Source organism: Choloepus didactylus, chromosome 16 (assembly GCF_015220235.1).
Source record: "Choloepus didactylus isolate mChoDid1 chromosome 16, mChoDid1.pri, whole genome shotgun sequence".
Taxonomy (NCBI): domain Eukaryota; kingdom Metazoa; phylum Chordata; class Mammalia; order Pilosa; family Megalonychidae; genus Choloepus; species Choloepus didactylus.
Window position 1 is genome coordinate 35,699,006 of NC_051322.1, and position 20,890 is coordinate 35,719,895.

The 20,890-nt window shown below is 45.3% G+C and overlaps 1 protein-coding gene across 3 annotated transcripts in view; it reads right to left on the minus strand.

Annotated features, from left to right (window-relative positions):
- SETBP1 (SET binding protein 1) overlaps positions 1-20,890 on the minus strand; it is a 368,501-nt gene that overhangs the window by 109,939 nt on the left and 237,672 nt on the right. For all 3 annotated transcript variants that reach the window (XM_037805704.1, XM_037805702.1, XM_037805703.1), the window contains exon 4: positions 470-3,929. In XM_037805704.1, coding sequence (XP_037661632.1) covers positions 470-3,929 — 3,460 coding nt within the window. The remainder of the gene's footprint in view (positions 1-469; positions 3,930-20,890) is intronic.

Below are 20,890 nucleotides of genomic sequence, written 5' to 3' on the forward strand. Positions count from 1 at the left end.
GTCCGTGACTTCTGGTGACAGCATGTGAGATAAACTAGATATGCATTCTCTTCTGGCTGTAACCTTCTTGAGATCTTGTTGGTATTCTTAATGAGCTTTCTTAGAGGCTTTATCCAACAAGCCAGCTGCCCCATCAGATCTAATGAGGAATGAAGAATAGCATCTTTGATAAAAAGAATAAATGCAGTGGGTATGGTTGTAGTCTAGGCATTTTGGAAATACCCCTGGGTCCACGGTTTCTTAGGCAATGGCTCTGGGAGCTAGGAAAGATGGTAAATATCAGGTAAACAATGAAAAAATTGTACAGGAAACTTAAATGTGCAAGAAGATCCATTTTCATTGATTCTTACCTCTTTGCAAACCAGTGAAAGCAATGTGCCAAAGATGGTTGGCTTTGGAAGTGCGAAGTCCAACAATTAAATGACAAGACAGTCCAAATCTGAAGAAAAACACGAAAAGCGGGCCTTACCTGGAGATATGGAGGAGTCGTAAGAACTTCTTTCCTTTCGGTTCATCTTGAAGGCTTGGATGTCCTTTTCCCTGTATGTCCCAAAGCCTTCGTAGGTCCTCCGTTTACTCCCACTCAAATCACTGTCCCACTTGTCATTCGAAGCATTCATATCACTGAACACGTCCAGACTCTCTGATCTCGTGCCGCCAACATCCCCACCGCTGCCAGAGTACCTCTTTGTGCAGGAGTCTGCAGGCTCACTGCCCAAGTCACCTTTATCCTTGGTCTGCGTCCAATGCTGGGCATCAGAGAGTGACAGTGTAGACAGGGTGTCCACCTCAAAGCTGCTCTTAGAGGTTTTGTGGCCGGCTTCACTGTGCTGGTGCTTCTGCTTCTCCTTATGTTTGTTCTTCTCACTCACCAGTGGGAGCTCTTTGTCTGCACTACTCAGCCGCTCACCCAGGATGTGGCTGGAGAAGCCCGTGGCTTTGCCTGCAAAGAGACCACTCAGGTTGTCGTGGGTCCCCAGGATCCGGTCCTCCTTGTGCTTATGCTTATGTTTGTGTTTCCTCTTGTGGAGCCGACCGCCGGACAGACTGGCGCTGCCCACCTTGGGAGGATTCAGGGATGGCTGAATGTCACCAAGGCCCATGCCAACGGGTCCCTGTAGGTGCACCCCATGCTTTGCTTTATGCTTTGCTGCACCAGACATCTTCATGTGGGCGCTAGTGTGGAACTGAGGTGGTGGCACAGACGGCCTCATGAACGGGGAAGCTGCTCCGAGCGTGTGCGATAGGTACAAAGGAGCTGGGTACTGACCGTAATAGCCAAGGTTCATCATAGGCATTGATGTGTAAGGCATTCCATAGGGTGCATAGTAACTTCCACTGGGAATAGGGTAGCTGAACCCTTGTAAAAAAGGCACCTTTGTCATGGTGTCATTGGTTTTTGCAGGCCTACCACGCTTCTTCTTTGACTTCAGGTCTGAAGTCCTACGAAGATAGAGCAACGGGTCATACTGGATATACGGCACCGGGTAGTAGTGATCAAAGTTAATCCGAAAAATGCTGGGATATGGATTCTCGTGGTAAAACGTGTAACTCCGGTGGGAGATTCTGAACACCTGAAACTTGGTGATGAGCTCTTCCAGGTCTGCCAGAAACTGAAGATCATCGCGGTTTTGCAGGCTTTTCCGTTTCCTCTTGTGCTTTGGCTTCTTGAGGCTTTCGTGGGCCAGAAAGTTGTCCACAATGAGATGCTTCTGCCGGTGGCCATGCCGGTTCTTTGTGCTGGTGTCGGACGGAATGGCCTCCGGGTTGTCCAGGGAGCAGAAATCAAAAGAGTACCTCCGTCGGGATTCTGAACTCTTCTCTGCCTGATCAGACGTGCTGTTGTTGTCTGTCCCGATGCCACTGTCACTTGGGATCGTCTCCTCACTGTGTGACTCGCTCACAGGTGACAGCGTTATCTCCTTTAGGGAGCCAATCTCACAAAGGTGTGAAGGTGAGTTGGCCATCAGCCTGGGTGGAGACAGCTTCCAGGTTCCACTGTGTATTCCCTTTTGGGTTTTGGTTGGAAGAGCACTGATGGGCTGGAGATTTGGCATAGTTTTCAACTCTGAAAAATTGGTTTCAGTGCTGGCAGGGCTCAGGTTGCCATTTGACCCACCTAACTGGGTTGAAAGTGGGTGCATAGCTGCTGGTGAAGACGCCACAAGTGACTGAAAGTTGGAAGGCACGGCTGGAACATCCGGCTGGCTAGAAACAGGCCTTGGGTGCTTGATGGCTGTTTTGGGTTCTTCGGATGGGGGTGGCAGCTCAGCTCTCGGCTTCCTGCCCCTCTTCTTGCCAATGTAGATAGTTCCCCTCTTGCTGACGTTAATCTGCTTACCCAGTTTGCTCTCAATTGCTGCTGCCCCAGGGCTGGTTTCAGGGGGAGCTTTTGCTTTCAGAGCAATGTTGCTGGAGCAGGACAAGATCTGGTTCAAGATGTTTTTCCTCTTGAGTGTCTTCATCTTATTGATAGTTTTGATGGTCTTCTTATCTAACACACCAAGCTTTCCAACTTTTTTGTGAAATTTCATCTCACTCATGGGTTTGTCCTCTCCCGGCACTAGTTGGGCCAACTTAGCTAAATTGCGTCGTCTCTTTCTTTTCTTGGTGCCAGGAAACTCCCGGCTGATTGGACTGACTGGGCTGGTGGAAGTACCCTCATGTATTGTCTCGACTGTGAGCAACGGCTGCTTCTTTGGTCGTCCCCGCTTCTTTTTGACTGGTGTGATCACAGTAAGACTGTCTGTGTTGGTGTACAGAGGGCTAGAAGGGGTGATGGGATAGGCAGACGGGGGATCCACCATCAGTTTATCGGAGGTGGCCATGACTGCCTCCCGAAGCATACTGGTAGGTTTTGGTTTGCTGCATGTCCACCTCCGTTTTGCGGCAAACTTTGGATGCTGGAACTCTGGCAGCTTTCTTGATGGAGAGTGATCTGCGCATGTTGGTGGTGCCATGACCGTGGGTGGCTTCCGTGGTTTAGACACACTTGCTGGGACAACTTTCTCAGTATTTCCACCAGTTTCAAGACCAACTGAGGGGGATTCGTTCTCTATAATCTTACTCAACTTAGGGACACGGGGGTCTTTCTTATTTCCCTCCGGGTTGGAAAGGATCCTGTTGACTACTTCACTGCTCATAGGGATTCCAGAAGCCAGGGCTTTCTCTGGGATGATCTTTTCCACCACTGCTTTGATGGACTGTCTCTTTTTCCTTTTATGGCTAGCTGGATCTAGAGAGGGTGACTTGATGGGGATAGTAATCCGGACATGACTTGAGTCATTTTCGGGATTACTGATAGAGCTCATGTTCTGCCTGGCTGGTGATGCCTCTTGGGTGTTATCTGCAGAATAGCCTTCCCTTTTCCCTTCCGTGTGGTCGAATGCTTTCTGGGCATTCTTGACCCAATCCAGATCTGGGTTTGGTATGGTCTGACTTATCATATCTTTTTTACTGGACTTTTTCTTGTTGCCTATAGCGGGTGGTTCTGGGGGCTCCTTTGCACCTCCTCCATCTTGATCCACCAAGGGCTGAAGCCCATTGCACTCGGCAGAGCTGCTGGGTGGGGCTGGTGAGTTGTGGTTGCTTGGGGATGGAACCACACTTCCCAAGAGCAGATCTTTGCTACCGTTGGACAGCTGACTCCACGTGCTCCCTGTGCTGCCTTTCTTACCCTGGGACTTTGCAAAGGAAGCCACAGGCTCAAGAGCTGGGATCTTGCTGGTGTTTGCAGTTTCTCTGCCAGACTCCGAACTGAGGAAACAATTCTGAGTGGTGGGTCCACTCTCAGAGTTGGTGGACCAGTCCACGTGGTTCTGGCTGCTGCTTTTTTGCTGGTGCTTTGGTTTTAAGGTGTCACCGGTGAAGTCCTGTGGGAGGCCTGGGTCATAATGGAGAGTTGAGTGTTTCTGTGGCCGCTCGTAAGCCTAAAGGTGGGTGGAGGTGGGAAGGAGAGAGAGAAAGACAAAGATGAGCACCTTGGAGTGATCTGAAATTTAATGTCAAAAGACCCAATTATTTGGGAGGTAGAAACAAGCAACTATGTTAACAGCAACCTTTAATTCCAGAGTGCTTTATGAGGTTTTCTCAACCTCATGGTTAACATATTTATATAGTACTGATTTTGAACATTATTAATGATGCATTAATCTTCATCTTTCCCCCTAAATAACAGAAATCTTGATCTATCTTGGTTTAATGCAATCTCAGAATAAGAATTGTTTAGAGAGAGGAGGCACCTCAGTGTTTGTATTTTACAAATGAGGAAGCTGAAGCTGAGACACTGAAGCGTCCTGCCCAAGGTGGCAGAGCACAGAGAGAATCAGAACTTCCCGACTCCCAGCATTCATCTGCTTCACTCAGGGCATGGCTCCTCTTTCTGTCCCAGCTTCTTTTCCTTGCTTCCTCCTGTTCTAGTTCATTTCTGCTCACACTCTGTTCTAGCATTCGCCATTTCTCTGCTCAAATGAGTACCCCAGCTCATAAGGACCCACTGTAACAAGTAAAAACAAAACAAAAAAACACAACAAAACACAAGTTGAGGATTGGGGGAAGGTGGACCAGTCAAGGCTAGGGAGAAGAAATGGAAGAAGGAAGGACACACGAGAAAAATATCCTGAGCCGATTCCAGGATGTTGCTGTGTTTGGGGTTAGCATCCTCTAAGGGATTTTTAAGCCCCTGTTAGGTATTTATTGTTCTCTTGAGGAAACCCTTGGGTATTCTCAAAATGAACTCTGAGGCTCCTGGATAGATGTTCCAGGAAAAAATATTGTCATTCAAGAGCCCTCCTCTGAACTTCGTCAACTGAGTCTTCACCTACATTGATCTAAGTGAAAATCCTCAGACTTCAGCACCTTTCTTAGGACTGACTTTCCAGGTAGGAAATACAGAACCTGCTGCTTGGGGCATGATATGATCAATGTCTATAAAATCACACCAGGAATGGGCGGGTGAACTCATTAAGTCTTCTGTCATTAAAACTATTTTTAATACAGATATGCTCACATTGCTCCAGAAATATTTTAAGTCGTGTTTCTAGTACAAAGAAGCATTCCTTAAGGCTTGTTATAAGTCCTGTTATACATACAGAGCAGTAAACTTCCAAGATGCATTAGCCTAAGATTTGTTGAAAGAAAAATATTAGTAAATTGAAGAAAGCTTTGGAAAACATCCCTGCTGAGAGGCATCTGATGATTGCCTTAGTGAATTTAGACAACTGAATCTGAAATACCTGTCTGTTTACGTCTGTCTGCCTATCTATCTAACATCATCTATCTATCTGATCTTTCAATCTATCTCTATTTGCTATTGATGCTATAGAATTCATACTTTATTAGAAAACATTTTTTACAGTCCCTGTTAAGAGTCAAAACACAGATGGTAGAAAGTGTTTTGCGTAGAATTCAATGTAGTAATTTAACTAGGTTTCCTTCACACTTTTTCCTGGAATTCCTAGTCTTATTTTCTACCTCACTGATCTTTGTAAAATCCTGTTTATACTTTCAAAATTGGGCTTTTTTTTTTTTTTTTTTTTTAAGTATCCTGGGAGAGTTTCCCCAAGTTAAACCTATAAATGCTCAGAAGAAAATTAAGAAAAATAATTTAATTTTTTCATCTTGCAGTTTATAGTGAGACATCCACCATCATTAAAATACAGAGAATTAATCTGCTACTTGAGTTTGTTTACTAGGTATTATTATCGTGGACATGGGTTGCTACTTCATTTTCAGCAAAAACATGGAAATCTTACCATATCCCATATTGTTACAACATATTAAACACCACTTATCTTTTATGAATAAGGTCTTTGCTAATTTGTCATTTATACTTTGGACTTTAATTGGCACTATGTGTATATTCATAGGATGATGGGTTTGGAAGAGGCTTTGTAGATGAAGATTTTCACTCCTTGGGGTGGCAATGCAATCTGTTAATCATGCTAGGACACTTTTCAGAGTAAGAGGTGGGGACTTATCAAAAATTACAGTGGAACAAAAGGTGTAAGTTATTATTTTGGACCTGGGCAAAACAGGACTTGTAGTCACCCTTTTGCCTCCATCCCTGTTCCCCAACCCCTGCCCACTTCTTTAGCTCCGGAAAAATGTTAGTCCACAGAGGGGCTTCATGGTAAAGCTAGGACTCGCATCTTGGTCCCTGACTCATGCAAGTTTTTCCCTGTTGTTTTATTTTCTTCTTCTCGGTGCCTGGCAGAGTCCCTAAGTAACCACCTCTCCATGCTCTGGTGACTCAACACAATCTCTGGGAGGCCCCCTACTCCCTATTATAAATCTTTATGAACCCATGTTTCTCATCTTTGTTGTACTTATCACAGTCTTAATTTTACATTTGCTGTGTGTGCTGCTGATGGAATTAACATCTGTCTGCCTTTCTGGATGGCACACAACATCACACAGGCACCAAGCACTGTGCCTGGCACACCGTAGGCACTTGATAAGCAATTATTGAATGAATGAAGGGACACACATTGTACTGTGGGTATTTCATTTTATCAATAGTGAAACTAATGACCTGCATATTGCAACATATTGTCTGCCAACACAGTCAGCCCTGCCAGCCTGATTCCTTATGCCATCCCTTCTGTAGGTGCCACTGCCTCCCATAAGGACATCTAGCACAGTCCTTATAATGCTATGTGGCATGTATTTGTATACTTTTCTGTTTCCCTGTCCTAGACTGTAAGTATTTTAAGGTCTGACACAGTTTTATTTATCTTCTTATCCCCAGTCCCTGGCTCAAAGCCAAGTATCCAGAAAGTTCTGTATGGTGCTTGTTGAGTGAAAAAAATAACTAAAAGAATGGATGGGGTGTCTATTACCATGGCAAAATATGTGGCTGCACACAAAAGACAATAGGCTGCCAATCTTCTGTTTGATAATGGCTCATGCTGAAATTGGAGCACTGAAATGCATTAGGGGATGCTGAACAAAAAATCCTTACCAAATACTTAAGGGCTAAAAGCACTTGTTAAGGTAACTCTTCTTAATGCAATTTTTACTATTAGTCTCCCCGCCCCCACTCCTGTTAATTGTTTCACTTTCCAATTAATGCTGCCTTCGGGGAAGGCCATGTGCCTGTCAGGAGGGTAGATTTCACTCAGGCAGTTGAAAGGTGGAGCCTGTTCACTTACACCCGGGGCAGCCCCACTGAAAGGAATGCAGTTAAGCTCCGGTTCTCAGTGCTTCCATCTGGATCACTGCCTGCTCCATTGTTCCTACCATTTCAGCTGCAATTTGCCCCGCTGGGAGAGCCTGGCAATCAAAGGGCAGGGTGGACAAAAGGGAGGCACAACAAAAGATCAGGAGTAATGGGGGGAAATGTGCTTTAAGCCTTCCCTCAGAAGAGCTGCAGAGAAGGGGCAGAGGATGGAGAACCAGCAGCACTTTCTAAGGGTGGGGAGAACAAAGCTCTTCTCCTTGGCTGATGACTATATATCCTGTCGCATTTCACAAAATCCCATTTCTTCATCTGTCAGCCATGACATATATATGCAGTGGTGAAGCTGTCCATTCCAGTATGTCCCTCACTGAGAACTGAGCACTTACTTTGTAGTGATAGAGATGGACATGGCAAAAGAGGCCTTATGCTGGGGCCAGCTGGGAGGAGGGGAAGTTCAGGCTCTCTGCTCCCGACCTCCCCCATGAGCCACTGGCCTGGGGATGGGACTGCAGCACTGGGGCACTGGACTAGGGATTTACCAGCCTGAGTGGCATCTGTCTCCTTCCGTTTTAGATTATGAGTTCTTGGGAGATAAGGCCTGAACCTTTTAAGGCCTTTCTACCACTCTCAAAAGGGTTGTTTCCTAAAAGGGCTGGCAAGTGAGGGGTGAGGGGTCAGTCAACGATTTTCTACACTGGTCAGAGTGTTTGAGGAAAATGTTTAACCCCAAACTAAGCTCAGCCTGTTTCCTGGCTGCCCCCACCCCTCATCCTATGATTCTTTGTGGGGCTCCAGTCATTTTGAAAGTGTTGTATAAGAAAAGTGATCTCCACACACTTTGAGTTTAGGCCAAATGTTGGTCTGTGAAACACCATTTTGAAAACACTGGAAAGCTTTGTTCTTAAAGGGTATCTTTATGGAATCAAGTCCCTCTGTAATGGGAAGAATTTTTTTTTATAAAGTATATAACCATACCTTCCCCCATAACTGATGCATAACTTATATAAATTTAAATTCTGTATAAGTCATTATTTCCTTTTAAAAAGTACCAGTTACCTAGTTTACAAAGTAAGCATAAGTTTATCGCCTAAATACTTGAAAATTCATAAAACTGGGAAGAAAACGCATCACCCAGCCTTATCTCAGGATTACCTAAAGCAAGGTTTGTTGCAATAAGAGGAGAAGGTGGTGAGTTGGGCTGGAGAAAAAGCATATAATTCATCCAAAATCAACCATGACTTTCTGAGAGATAAACTACTGTTTTGTGCCTGTTAGTTTCTGCTGACACCAACAATTTAAATTTACTGTTTGTAATGTGTTTTGGTTTATATGAGCAGGAAGATATCCCCGGTTGTGAAGCAGTGAGAGGAGCATGTTATCTCTTAATTTGGCGCTTGGTGCTCCTTGAGCACTATATCAGAATCATCTAAGGAGCTGGTTATTAATACAGATTCCCAGGCCCCACTCCAGACCCACTAAATCACGATCTCTTAGGGGGAGACGAAGGAATGTGCATCTTAACATGTTCCCTACGTAATTCTTGAGTACATTAAATTTCAAAACTACGATATAATGTTTTAACACCATAATCCCTCTGGGGTGGGGCTCTTCTATGGTCGCTACAACATACGCAGTACTTTTAGGTGGTAAATTTGCAGAGTAAATCACTGTAGACCTGTTAGGATATGCAATTTGGCAACACTGAGCATTCCTGCTTTGCTCTCTGAACTCTTTCTAATTTACATAGTTAGAAGCTCTAACATGCTCCCAAGTGAACTGCCTGTTCACTGTTTATGAGTTCCATGTATACTGTGCAAGGTGAGGTGGACAGAAGAGCCAAGGATATGGGTGGATGAAGGTATTGTCCTCGTCGGAAAGCATCTGGCATGTGGGTAGTCATGCCCTCCCTCTCTGGGATTTCTATTTCCTTTCCACCTCATTCAGGCCAATTCCCAGAGCTCAAGGGAATCCTGGCATTCTGTCTGTGAGGCTAGAAGCAGGCATCAAACCTGAGAAACAGCCGAGTGTGGAAGACAAGGAATGCAACCACATTATGATTAAATTAAAGGTTCTCAAACCTGACTGCATGTTAGAATCATCCAGGAAGCTCTGTAAAGAACACTATGCCTGGGACCTGACCCAGACCGATTAAATCAGCAATGCCGCAGCTGGGGCCTGAACAGTAGTCATTTTTTTCCCAAAGCTCTCAAGTGATCCCAGTGAGCAGAGCTGAGAACCACAGGATTCCATCAAAGACTGGGGTCTGGGTTAGTGACTGGAAAGGCTCTGATATTATCAGGAAATGTTCCTGCTCAGTAGTTTTCAAATGAGATCTGGAGTCCTAGGATTTTGCAGAGATGTCCTCTACTCTAGAGGCAGGGGATAGGGCATCTGAGAAGCTTCAGACCATCCTTTTTATTCCCAGTATCCCCCTCGCCCCAATTCAATAGAGCAGCCAAGCTTTATTCCATTTTACATACCAGATTTCTGCAAAGGATTTCATTTGAGAGAGAGAGAGGCAGTTCTTTCACTTAAAAAAATAAACTTTGAAAATTGCCACTAGGTCACCTGAATAAGAGGCATGCATATGCAAATCCACCAAAGACATTTTAACACTCTTCTCTGATTAATTGCTAGAACAAACTGGCTAAAGAAAAATTAGTATGGATACAGAAGACTTGATCAATCCACTCAACTAACCCAACTGAAAAATGCCATCACCAAAATATGCTGGACCATAAAACAAGTATGAATGACCAATAAGCACTTGTCAATGTTCTTAAACATAATATGTCAACAGGGAAATACCAATTAAAACCACAATAAAATCCAATTACAAACCTACTAGAATGGCTAAAATTAAAGACTGAAAACAACAAATGTTGGCCGGGATGTGGAGTAACTGCTCACTCTCATACATTGCTGGAGGGAGGGTAAAATGGTCCAACCTCTTCGGAAAATGGTTTGGAAATATCTTTTAAAGCTAAACATACCCTGCGACCTAGCAGATCCATTTCTATGTATTTACCTAACAACTGAGATGAAAACATCTATCCACAAAAAGATGTTTATAAAAACTTCCTAGCAGCTTTATTCAGAGTCATAAGCACCTGGCAATAGCCCAGGTGTCAATCAACTGGAGAATAGATAAATTTAGCAAAAAAAAAAGGGAACAAACTATAGATGCATTCCACAACATGGATAAATCACACACATACACAATTTTGCTGAGCAAAAGAAGCCAGATCCAAAAAAGTACCTAGGATTCCATTCTATAAAGTTCTAGAACAGGCAAAACAAATCTCAGATAGAAATCAAAATAGTGATTGTCTAAAGGGTAGAGTGGGGTGGTATGGAGTGGAGATTGGGAAGGGGCATGAGGGAAGTTTCTAGGGGAAATGGACGTATTTTTTATCTTGATAGGAGTGTGAGTTACAGAGCCATATATATATTCGTCAAAACTCATTGAACTGTATACCTAAGATCTGTATATTTCAGTAAATGTAAATATTACCTCAATTATATATTTTTAAAATGAGAAAAGAAAACATCAAAAAAATTACTAAGAAGAACCTCCTACCTCCAACACACACACACACCCCCACAAACAGGCAGGCCCCAAGGCCACCAGGCAGAAAGCACAGACCTTCTCTTTCCAAGGAGCATCCAGGGTGACCAGCAACTGCCTCATTATGTCCCCTCCCCCAAGCCTCCTTCTCCCCCCTGTGCAGGGGCGGCTGACTGAGTGGATCCCAAAACAATGGAGCCTGAATCCAGAAGGCAGGTGCTCGTGGCTGCTGCAGGCCCCATTCTCTCCAGGATCCCGGACCTGGGCCAACAGGTAGAAAGGTGAACCCCGCCTCCATCCCAGTCACAAATCCACCTCCTTTGGAGGTAAGAAAGCTTGACAAGAACCTGGCTCACAAATCAAAGTTAACGCTGCCCCGCCTCCTCCGTAAATCATGTGAGATCCATCTGGGTAATGACTCCTCCAGTGTAATTCCCTATTAAGAGGCTTTATCTGGAGAGATAAGCAGCTGGTTTCCGTGTCACTAATTGCTGTCTGCTGTGATTTTAAAACATCTGCACCATTGTGCTCTTCATTTTCATATTCTAATCACCCTGAAACTTGAAAAAGGTACATCATTGATTGTTTCTATGGGTTAATTAGCACACAGTCTCCTTGTAGAGACAATTTAGAGGCAGCCAGAACCTCAATCAGGAAGTTTGTTTTAAAAATTAATAACTTCGGCAGTGGCTGGAGGGACTGTCACGTACTGGGACTTATTGGGACTCGCCTGGTGGGGGAGCCACCCTTTGTTATACTCCACGGAGGAGGGAAGCCAAAGGGGTGCAGGCACAGGAGTGGGGAGGGGCAGTAAGGGGACTGTGAGGGGCACAGGACGCAGCTCAACCTCCAGTGGACGTGATCACTGGGTCAGCTGCCTCCCTGTCCCACTGTAATGCTCCTCTCTTCCAACTTGCCTGAGACCCTTTCCCTCTCAGCACAAATCCAGTCTGGAAGGACTCTGTTAAGGACTGAGCAAATAGCTGGGGATGAGAGGAATTTGTCAAAGTAATAAGAACATGGAAGACCATTCCATATTTTAAAGTCTGTTCATTGTTCTCCATCTCCCTCTCCTCTTTAACTATGGGTGTTGGGGAGAGGGCGTAAGGGAGGAGGATTAGAGTATAGACAAAAGGATCCTTTTTTTAATTGAAGGAGGTACTGAAGGTTGTGCAGAAGAACCAAACGAAACAGAAGGGTGAGGTTTGGAACCCAGCACTCTTCAAGGTTAAATTGCACAAGACTCACCTGGAGATACTGCTAAAATGCAGAGTCTGACTCAGGAGGTCTGGGGCTGGGCTGAGATCCTGCATCTCTAACAAGCTCCCCGGTGACACCCAAGCATGGCCTTAGAAGATGCGCTGGTCTAGACCCTCTTTTGCAAAGGTCTTGACTGGGCTCCTGCCTGTCACCAGTCCTGAAACCTCAGGACCAGCTGAGAGGCTGCAGTGTGGTGGGGAGACTTGGACTCTGGCGTCCCAGGCCTGGGTCTGAAACCCAATCTTGTAATTAACAGGGCAAGTCACTTAACCTCACCTGTCAGCTTTTTCTTCTACAAACTACCAGCAGAGTCTATCTCAAAGGGGTGTGGGGAGGACTGGAAGTCAAGTATAAAGTATTTGATACAATGCCTTGTCCGCAGTAGATATTTTATATATATATAAAGCTATTGCTCTTACATATTTTTCAGCAAACTGTTTTTCTGAAAAGCAACATCCAGCAGAAAAGGGGATGGGCAGAGGCATTAACTAGGGAGAGCCTTATTTAAACCCAGGTGGCAGTCTCTTGAAGACATCATCCATTCTAGAAGTCCACTTGGCTACGGTCTGTTGCCACCATCCACCCCATCCCAACCCAGTGTTCAGAGCTCAAGAGCTTCCTCCATAGCCTCCCTGGGAGCTGCTCGACAATATTGAATCATGGGGAGAGACCTCATACACAAAATATACTGTTGGACCTATTCAAATGTGCATTCGTATTTTGAGCAGAAATCTGCCTGCCTGTGCATAGTTCTGGCAAGGAGGGGAGAAAAGAATCCCTGCATCTGTTGGCCTGATCCGAGGACCAAATCCCTACTGAGAGCTAAGGTACCCCTGGTAGAGAGTTCCCAGGTAGTCCTTCCCATGGCTGTCCACGGCAGGCTTCAAGGGGCTTCCCCTGTGGATTAGGAAATGTGCTCTTGTTAGGAAAAAAAAAATGATAAAAACTGGACTTTCAGTTATGTGATATGAAAATATAAAAACAGCCTCTCAGCAGAAGAATTTAAAGCCAACTTAAGAAAATTTAGAGAGAGAGAGGGAGGTAGGGGGAGATAGAGATGGGGGAAGGGAGATAGAACTATAGATAGATGATAGATAGATAGATAGATAGATAGATAGATAGATAGATAGATAGATAGAGATTAGTGTGGAGCCGCAGAGTGACCACTTCAGGGCAGCCTGGAGAGGGCTAGCTGGAGTGAGCTATGTCTCCACGTTCTTCCAGAAGGGAGGCACCTGCCTCCTGAGGATGCTACACCAGCACAGAGGACCCTGAACGGGAATCCCAGTAACCTGCTGCTCAGCCTTCTTCCCCCAGCAGCTGCCCTCCCTGATCAAGCACCTCAAAACCTCTAGCATGGTGCCGGGAGCCCTGGGCTGGTGCCCTGGAGGGCAGAACAAGAGCACGGGTGCAGTCTCCTCGGAGGCGCTGAGCACCGAGTGCAGGCGGGCCCTAAAGAAGAAGAGTTATGGAGCAGTGTTTAGATTTTAAGCATTGTTAGCTGTGCTCCCTTATGACTCTGATCTTCATTCCCCTCCCCCCAAAAGTGAGAAAATAGAAAATATTCTTGTCTCTTCTTTGAGAATCGGTAGCTTAATGAGGAAATGGCAAAATTAGTGGGGTGGAGTATTCAGGCCTCAGGGTCCTATCTATGAGAAAAATGCGTACAAAAAACTTAACTGTGTTCAGAGACAGGACTGGAATGGCAAGAAATCTGGGAACTCTGCCTCCTAAGGAATACCCAGAGCAACGCTAACTAGTTTGAATGAGAATCCAGCCCATGACTGGCTCTGCTTACTACCACATTCTGATCAAACTCATTGGCCGTGAGTCTGGCGTTACTTGGGTCAAATGACTTGGCCTCGCTTTTCCCAGCTGTACCTGGTGTCCCCCGAGTACAAACAGCTCAGTGTTAACCAATTGTCCTGAAGCTGTATTTGAGGCACACATTCTCCCCTTTGTTGTGGACTGACATGATTTAGCTTTAGGCTCTTCTTACATCAAAACATGGACAGCACGACATTGCACAGTGTTCTTGTTGGGGTGCTTTAGGGTGAGGGTATTGACATATTATAAAATTATGAGATAAGTACTGTGTATTTTCAATGACAAGCGCTGGGGTCTGTCTGTGGGCAGTTGGTGTCATTGAATGGTGACAGGGAAGTTTGGATATGGGCTGAAAAATGATATCTGCCTCCATCGGGCCAATTCCTGATGCATCTAAGTCTATCCATCTCAGAATCTTTCAAAAAACAAACTTACACTGGCTATGCCATCCAGACAAGGCATGGTGCTCTCACAAGATTATGAAATCTTAGAGTCAGGAAGCATGCTGGAGATCCTTTTCTCCTTTTGCAGATGAGGACAACAAATCTCACAAAAGCTAATGGACTGCTTAGACTCACACAGATAATCAGGGCCAGAAATTAGTGAGGATGGGAAAGGCACTGTAATGAAACCCTCCAGTCTGACATCGCTCCCTGGGTACCCTGCAAGCCCGTTCACTTTGCTGATCCCTCTTCACCTGCCAGACCTTCCCCAATATCTCCCATTCTTGAAGCCACCTCCAAGGTGAGGCCAACCTGAAGCTTCTGCCCCAGCTTCATTGTTGGACGAAGTCTTTCAGAATCTGTCTGATTTTTCATCAGCTCCTTGATAACTCCTTGATGGTGACCATTCTGCTTGCTCCTTCCCAGACGGCTCCCTCCCCCATAACTGCTCTGGCAGCAGTCACCCTGCCTGGGGGCCTCCTGCCCTGGCTTACTGGATTGCCCATACCTCAGGCACGCTCCCCGGTGCTGGTTTTCAGCAATTCCCTGCACCCAAGAAGAGACAGGGATGTGAGAGTGGGGAAGCCACCTCGTCTTACAATGAGGACACTGTCTCCCAAAGAGGGGAAGTACTTTGCCCTGGCACTTCCTGATGATGTGGTGTTAACCATCAGGAAAAACAACAAAAAACGAAAAACATACAGTGAAGAGCTTTCTTCTATGGATGCTTTAGATGCGGTAAGTCTTTTTCTGTCAGCTTTGTCAGATTATGCACAAAGGTTTAAGGCTTTTAAAGATGAAGGCACATCCCATGTGCCATTGCAGGTCAGTAAAGACCCACCTTCTGTAACATCTACATTCAGACTATATTCAGGTATCTTAGCCTTACCTCTCCCTCTTTCCACCATCCACAACTCCTCATTTCCTAGATAAGGGTCTTGCTTTTACTTTCTCTTTATTCATTTATTCTGGTTCTTAGGTTTTGTTCAGCCCTTAACCAGTGGTGTGACCTTGGGCAAGGAGCCTAACCTCTCTGGGTATGAGTCAATCTCTCCTTTCGTGATGGAAAAATGTTCACCCCAGGTCTGCCTGGCTTTCCAGGTTACCACAAGAATCTAATGGATGTGAAACATTTGGAAAACTATAAAGCACAACATAAATGTAGGTTATTGCTATTGGTTGTTAGTACTTGGTGGAGAACTCTTCTGACAATTTGGGAAAGCCATGGATGCTGAATGTATTCCCTGTAAAATCAGCATGAGATGTAGGGATAAGCTAGGATAAGTTTTATGTTAACTTCAAAAATCATATGATTTCTGTAGACTTTCTAGGGATGCCTGAACCCTCACTACCCATCATCCCTCTCTCAGCTGATGGAAGAGGGCAGGGAGAAAGGAGGGAACAGAAAAAACACCAGCCCTCCCCACTCTGGCAATAAACTTCCAGCTCCAAAAGTAGGTTTTATTTAGTGTGCTATAAAAACAGTCATTTCTCCCATCATAAAAGGAAGCTGACCACCCGGCCTCATTTTTCTCAGTGAGTCTGCAGGTTGAACAGGTCCCAATTCTGGTGCAGACTACAGCCTGCCGCCTTATCCTTAGCCCCACAGTCCCTCCCCTGTGGCCCTGCATTTATACTGGGAAATGAAAGGCGATTTTAAAGTATTTTATTATGTGTGAATTTACAGGGAAACAAAACAGTCAGTTGGAGATGCAACTGAGATTTAAATGTCCCACTGCTTTATGGTGACTGCCTTATGAGTATGTCCCAGACGGCCTGGGCACTGTGGTTATAAAAAAAAAAAAAAACCCAGGCGAGATGGTAATAATTTTCCCAGCCATTAAACAGGTCTTGGAAAGTATAGGTCATACTGGTGAACTAAAAAAACTCAGAGGCTCATGAAGGCACAGGAGCAGGGGTGGGGACATGGAGTGGGGTTTCCTAAGCAGGGCGAACGTATCCCTGCATGTTGTATCCTGCTCTCCTCTCCCCAGCCTTGAGAGATGACTGTGGTCCCCTGAATCACCTGGGAACACATCTGATGCCCTACAGGAGGTCATTTACTAAAGGGGTACCTAGATGACTCAATCACCCCCTGGGGGTGGGGGGTGAGTAGCAGACTTTGGGATTCTGTTTCTCACCAACTAATCAGATATCCCTAGTGTCTGTAGTGTATAGCCAGGTTTCTTTTGAATGAATCCATGTTCTGCCAAGCTGGCAAAGTTGGCTCCTGGAATGCCAGGGCCACTCAGGGCTCAGTGGGCGCAGTGGAAAGTGGGAGTTGGGAACCCTACTTTCTAGGACACACACTGCTCCGTTGGGTCTCAGCTTCCCCATCCATAAAACAAAATAGCAAGTGTGATGTCGGATGCTCAAGACTCCTCTCGGGTCCAACATTGCAAACTCTAACACACAATTATTCTTAACTCACGATTAAAGATGGAGGAGGAACCTCATTCTTGAAAGCCCTAACCTGAGCTGAGGTCTTTTTTGCCTTCAGACCATTTCTTGTAGGGCTCCGCTGAGCACATTCCACATACACCAAGCCCTAGGCTGTGGGGACATTTGACTCCCTGACCCCAAAGCCTGTTTATCAGTGGGGAGGACAGAGCGGCAGGAGCCTGACGAACCGGAAGCACAGGGGTGCCTAACACACAACCTGGCCTCGATTATTAACTAGACGGCAGGTGCCCTCTTAGTGCAAGTTGAAAGGAGGCCACAGACTCAAGGGTCCGACATATACAACTGGGCCATGCTGATGTTTTCCTGTTCTATTCGTGCCTATCCACAGTCAACTTAAAAGCAGGGTGCAGGGATTTCTTGGAAAAGCAGAAAAATTGGCAGGAGGAGAAAAGGACTGGAGAGTGGGACTCCCTGGCAGTTACGTCGAGTCTACAAATGCATCCCAACAACTAATCTCGTAACCCTTACACCGCCACCACCCTGACTTATTTCCGTAAAGGCCTCAGTCTCCTTATGTTTTCTTAATTGCATTAGCTCCTTCAGGAAGCATGAAGACACCAAGGAGATGCATGCTATGGAAGTTACGGGTTTTAGCTTACTGAGTGTCTCATCTTCAAAGCAAGAAATTCTCAAAGCTTTCGTCAGTCAGAAATGAGATCAAGGATTCAGTCACTGTCACAGATGGTGGAGAAGGAGATCTTATTAAGGTAACTGTTAAGTGTTCAATGCTGTGGGCTCACTGCTCAACCGTATGTGGGCACCAGTTACCTTTAACAGCCTCAGCCCCAAAATACAGGAAGCCTGACTTGCCAGCTGGCTCACAGAGGCATACTTCCGACCATGGGGGTAACTGACTTAAAGAGCATGGCTGGCTCAAGACAAATTTATTCCAAGTAAATGGCCAAATGACTGTGTCAAGACTCACCAGCACCAGGGGACTTAAATGCTGGCCCAGAGTGCAATGCCAACTCTTTGGGTCATCTTGGCCACTCCACGTAAACTCGTGGCCTCACTTTGTCCATGAGCTAAACAAGGTCACTGTCCCCTGCCCGCTGAGTGCTCAGCCACACTGTGCAGGAGGAAAGGAGTTGGTCACACAAATGGCACTGAGCTCAAATTTACACTTTTTGTGCAGGGGAAGTTACAGACCCTTCCAATGCCCAGAGGGTCATATCCTTTGACCTTCAGTTGGCTCACTTCACTTCCCTGTGTGTTTCCTTGAATATAAAACAATATGTCAGATGAGACGAACTCTAAAATTTCTTCCCAGCATTGCCATCCTGAAATCTGTAACACCATGATACCACAATTCCTTGCTGGACTATAGCAGGTAGGCAAGCGGCTCCTTTCAAGGTTAGGATAATCCATGTTTTGAGGCTCAAGCTGTGGAATCTCTGAGTTCTGGGTCAGTTACCACAAAGAGGGGTCCCTGACACTCTTCTCATCATTTGAGGATAGAGTGCTCTCTGGCAAGTGCCTCTCCTACTGTTTCTGCTCCTCTAAGATTTTACAACCCACAGCATCTTAAGTTAGAACATGTGCCACTCCTAATTGGATTTCCTTGCCTTCCGGATGCTGTGGCCCTTTAGCTTGAAAGGAGACACGTCACCCAGGGATGAGAGCATGGCAGTGCTGCGTCTGCTCACGAGGGGTCACTTCAGGGGGGCAAAGGAAACGCTGCCATTGAAACAGGGCCTTTGTCCTTTCCACAACTGCTGCGAAGAACTGGAAAACAGAGACTTTTAAACTGGCTGCACAAAGCTAAGATTCCAACCACAGTGACTTGGGGGAAGTGGGGGGGGGGGGCAATTACCCTAGCTCTTTGTAAGAGTCATTTGCAAAATCCACCCTTCACATTCCAACAATGACTGTAACTCACACGTCAACACTTGATGTAGCAGGAAACAACTCTGGGCAGAGGACCTCGGGCAGTTCATAGAGGAGGCAAGTACACATTTTATCAGAAAGTCCATCAGGTTTGTGATTCTGCAAGTGCAGGCCCTTGCGTGAGCTCTACAATTACCCCATGTGTATGACTGGGCAAGTCACTTCCATAAGTCTTTATTTTTCTATCATCCCATGGGCTTAAGAATAAAATGGGCATAAGAATACTTAACCACACAGGGTTATAGTGAGGAAGATATGAGATACCCAAAAAGCAAGCTGATACATTCCTTTTTTCATCTCTTTACGTGCTCTTTACTACCCTAATCTATAAACTCTTGGAGAACAAGGAACACCTGTGCTTCCCTAATTTTATTCACATACAGCAAGGTAATGGAAATAGAAAGTTTGAGTCTCTCTTTGCTTATAAGTCTTTTGTGGCCATTCTCTGACTTCTGAATTGAGTTCAAGTTCCTCAACCTGGCCAATCGATCCTTTCGATCCGATGTCTTGAAACATGTACCTAACCACCAAGCCATAGTAGACTACCCAGCATCACCAAGAACCCCTGGCCTCTGGGACACAAATTACACAGTCTCTCTACCCTGGAAAGCCAGTCTCCATTACCCCCTTGCTTGCCTTGTTTCCATCCGGCCAGGGTGAGCTCCAATGCTGCTTCCTTCATTAAGTCTAATGCTGCCACATATCCCTCCATGCCCTGGGCTCCCAGGGTATTTGTTCTGTGTATCCTATAGGGCTTGTCACAGCCAGTCTTATAGTATAGTTGCTTGTTACTGTTTTCCCTCCTGGACTGTAAACCTTTTGAGGAGATCCCTTACAGCATCTGGCATCATGCCTAGCAACGGCACCTGCCTTGTCTATGATGATAAAAACTATTTGAGAAGTTGTAAAGTGTTGTTGAGGGCAAAGTATTTTTGTTCTTTTGATTATGGGCATCCCCCAATATACTAACCTCAGTTTGGAGGGCTCCATGCTACCCTCTGTGCACCTTCCAACCTGCTGCCCCTAGACCTCAGCCCAGTCCTGTCAGGCAGTAGAGCTAGGTTCAGAGGAGTTTCACTCTTGACACCCACTGGTCAGTGATTCCGGAAACTGCTGGACTATTAATATGAGATTTCAGCTACCACATGCGTCAAATAAGAATTTGTAGGCTAGCCTGGTTTCTTAGTTTGCTAGGGCTGCCGTAACAAATTAACACAAACTGCATGGCTTAAATAACACAAATTTATTGTCTCCGTTTTGGAGGCTAGAAGCCTGAGTCAAGGAGCTGGCAGGGCCACGCTTCCTTAGAAGTCTGCAGAGTTCTGGCAGTGGCTTGCTGGCAAGCTATGGTATAACTGAATCTCTGCCTCCATCACATGGCAGCTTTTGTCTCTATCAGTCTCTGTGTCCAAATTTCCTCTCCTTCTAAGGACAGCAGCCATATTGGATTAGCAAAACCCCTAATCCACTTGGGCCTCATCTTATCTAGTAACATCTTCAAAGATCCTAATTCCAAGCAGGGTCAACTTCATGAGATGGAGGTTAGGGCTTGAACATATCTTTTGGGGGGGCAGAATTCAATCTGCAATATCTGGGAACTCAACCATCATTTATTACACTGTAGGTAGAGTCTTCACAACTGACCTGTCAGTAGACTTTAGGAACTGCATCCATTTATTAATCATTTATTACAAGAGAAAAAGTTAAAGAATTTGAGAATCTATGGGCCTTAACATTGATGTCACCCAATCACTTCCTTTTATGAATAAAGAAAATGAATGTCTGAGAGGTCATCTAGCTAATTAATGAAACCCAGTCCTCAGACCTCTCATTTCAGCTCTATTTCCATGATCCCATGTCCCTGTTAGAGTTACTAATACTTTAGTAGATATGAGAACAAGAGGGAAATTGAAGAACTATGGTTGGACAAGTGGTTATTTGCAAAAAGCTGAGGTGACTGTGGTGGAAACTGATTTCTAACTAATTCGTTGTTATATTCTTGGGACATAAATCCTGAGCAAGACTGAGTGGAGGAGCTTTCCAGAGATGCCTAGTAAATGGCTCTGACTAACACATGTGAGAAGGATCATCACAGCCAGTACCGACAGAGGCTGCAGACCACGGCTGACAACCACTGATGATTAACAGCCCACTATACGATGATAAATATGCACCAACTTTTTTTTTTTTTTAAACCACTGCACTCTTGCTATGTTCCCTTTCTCTAAGCTGCATTTGAACTTGCCATTCCCTGCAGCTTCT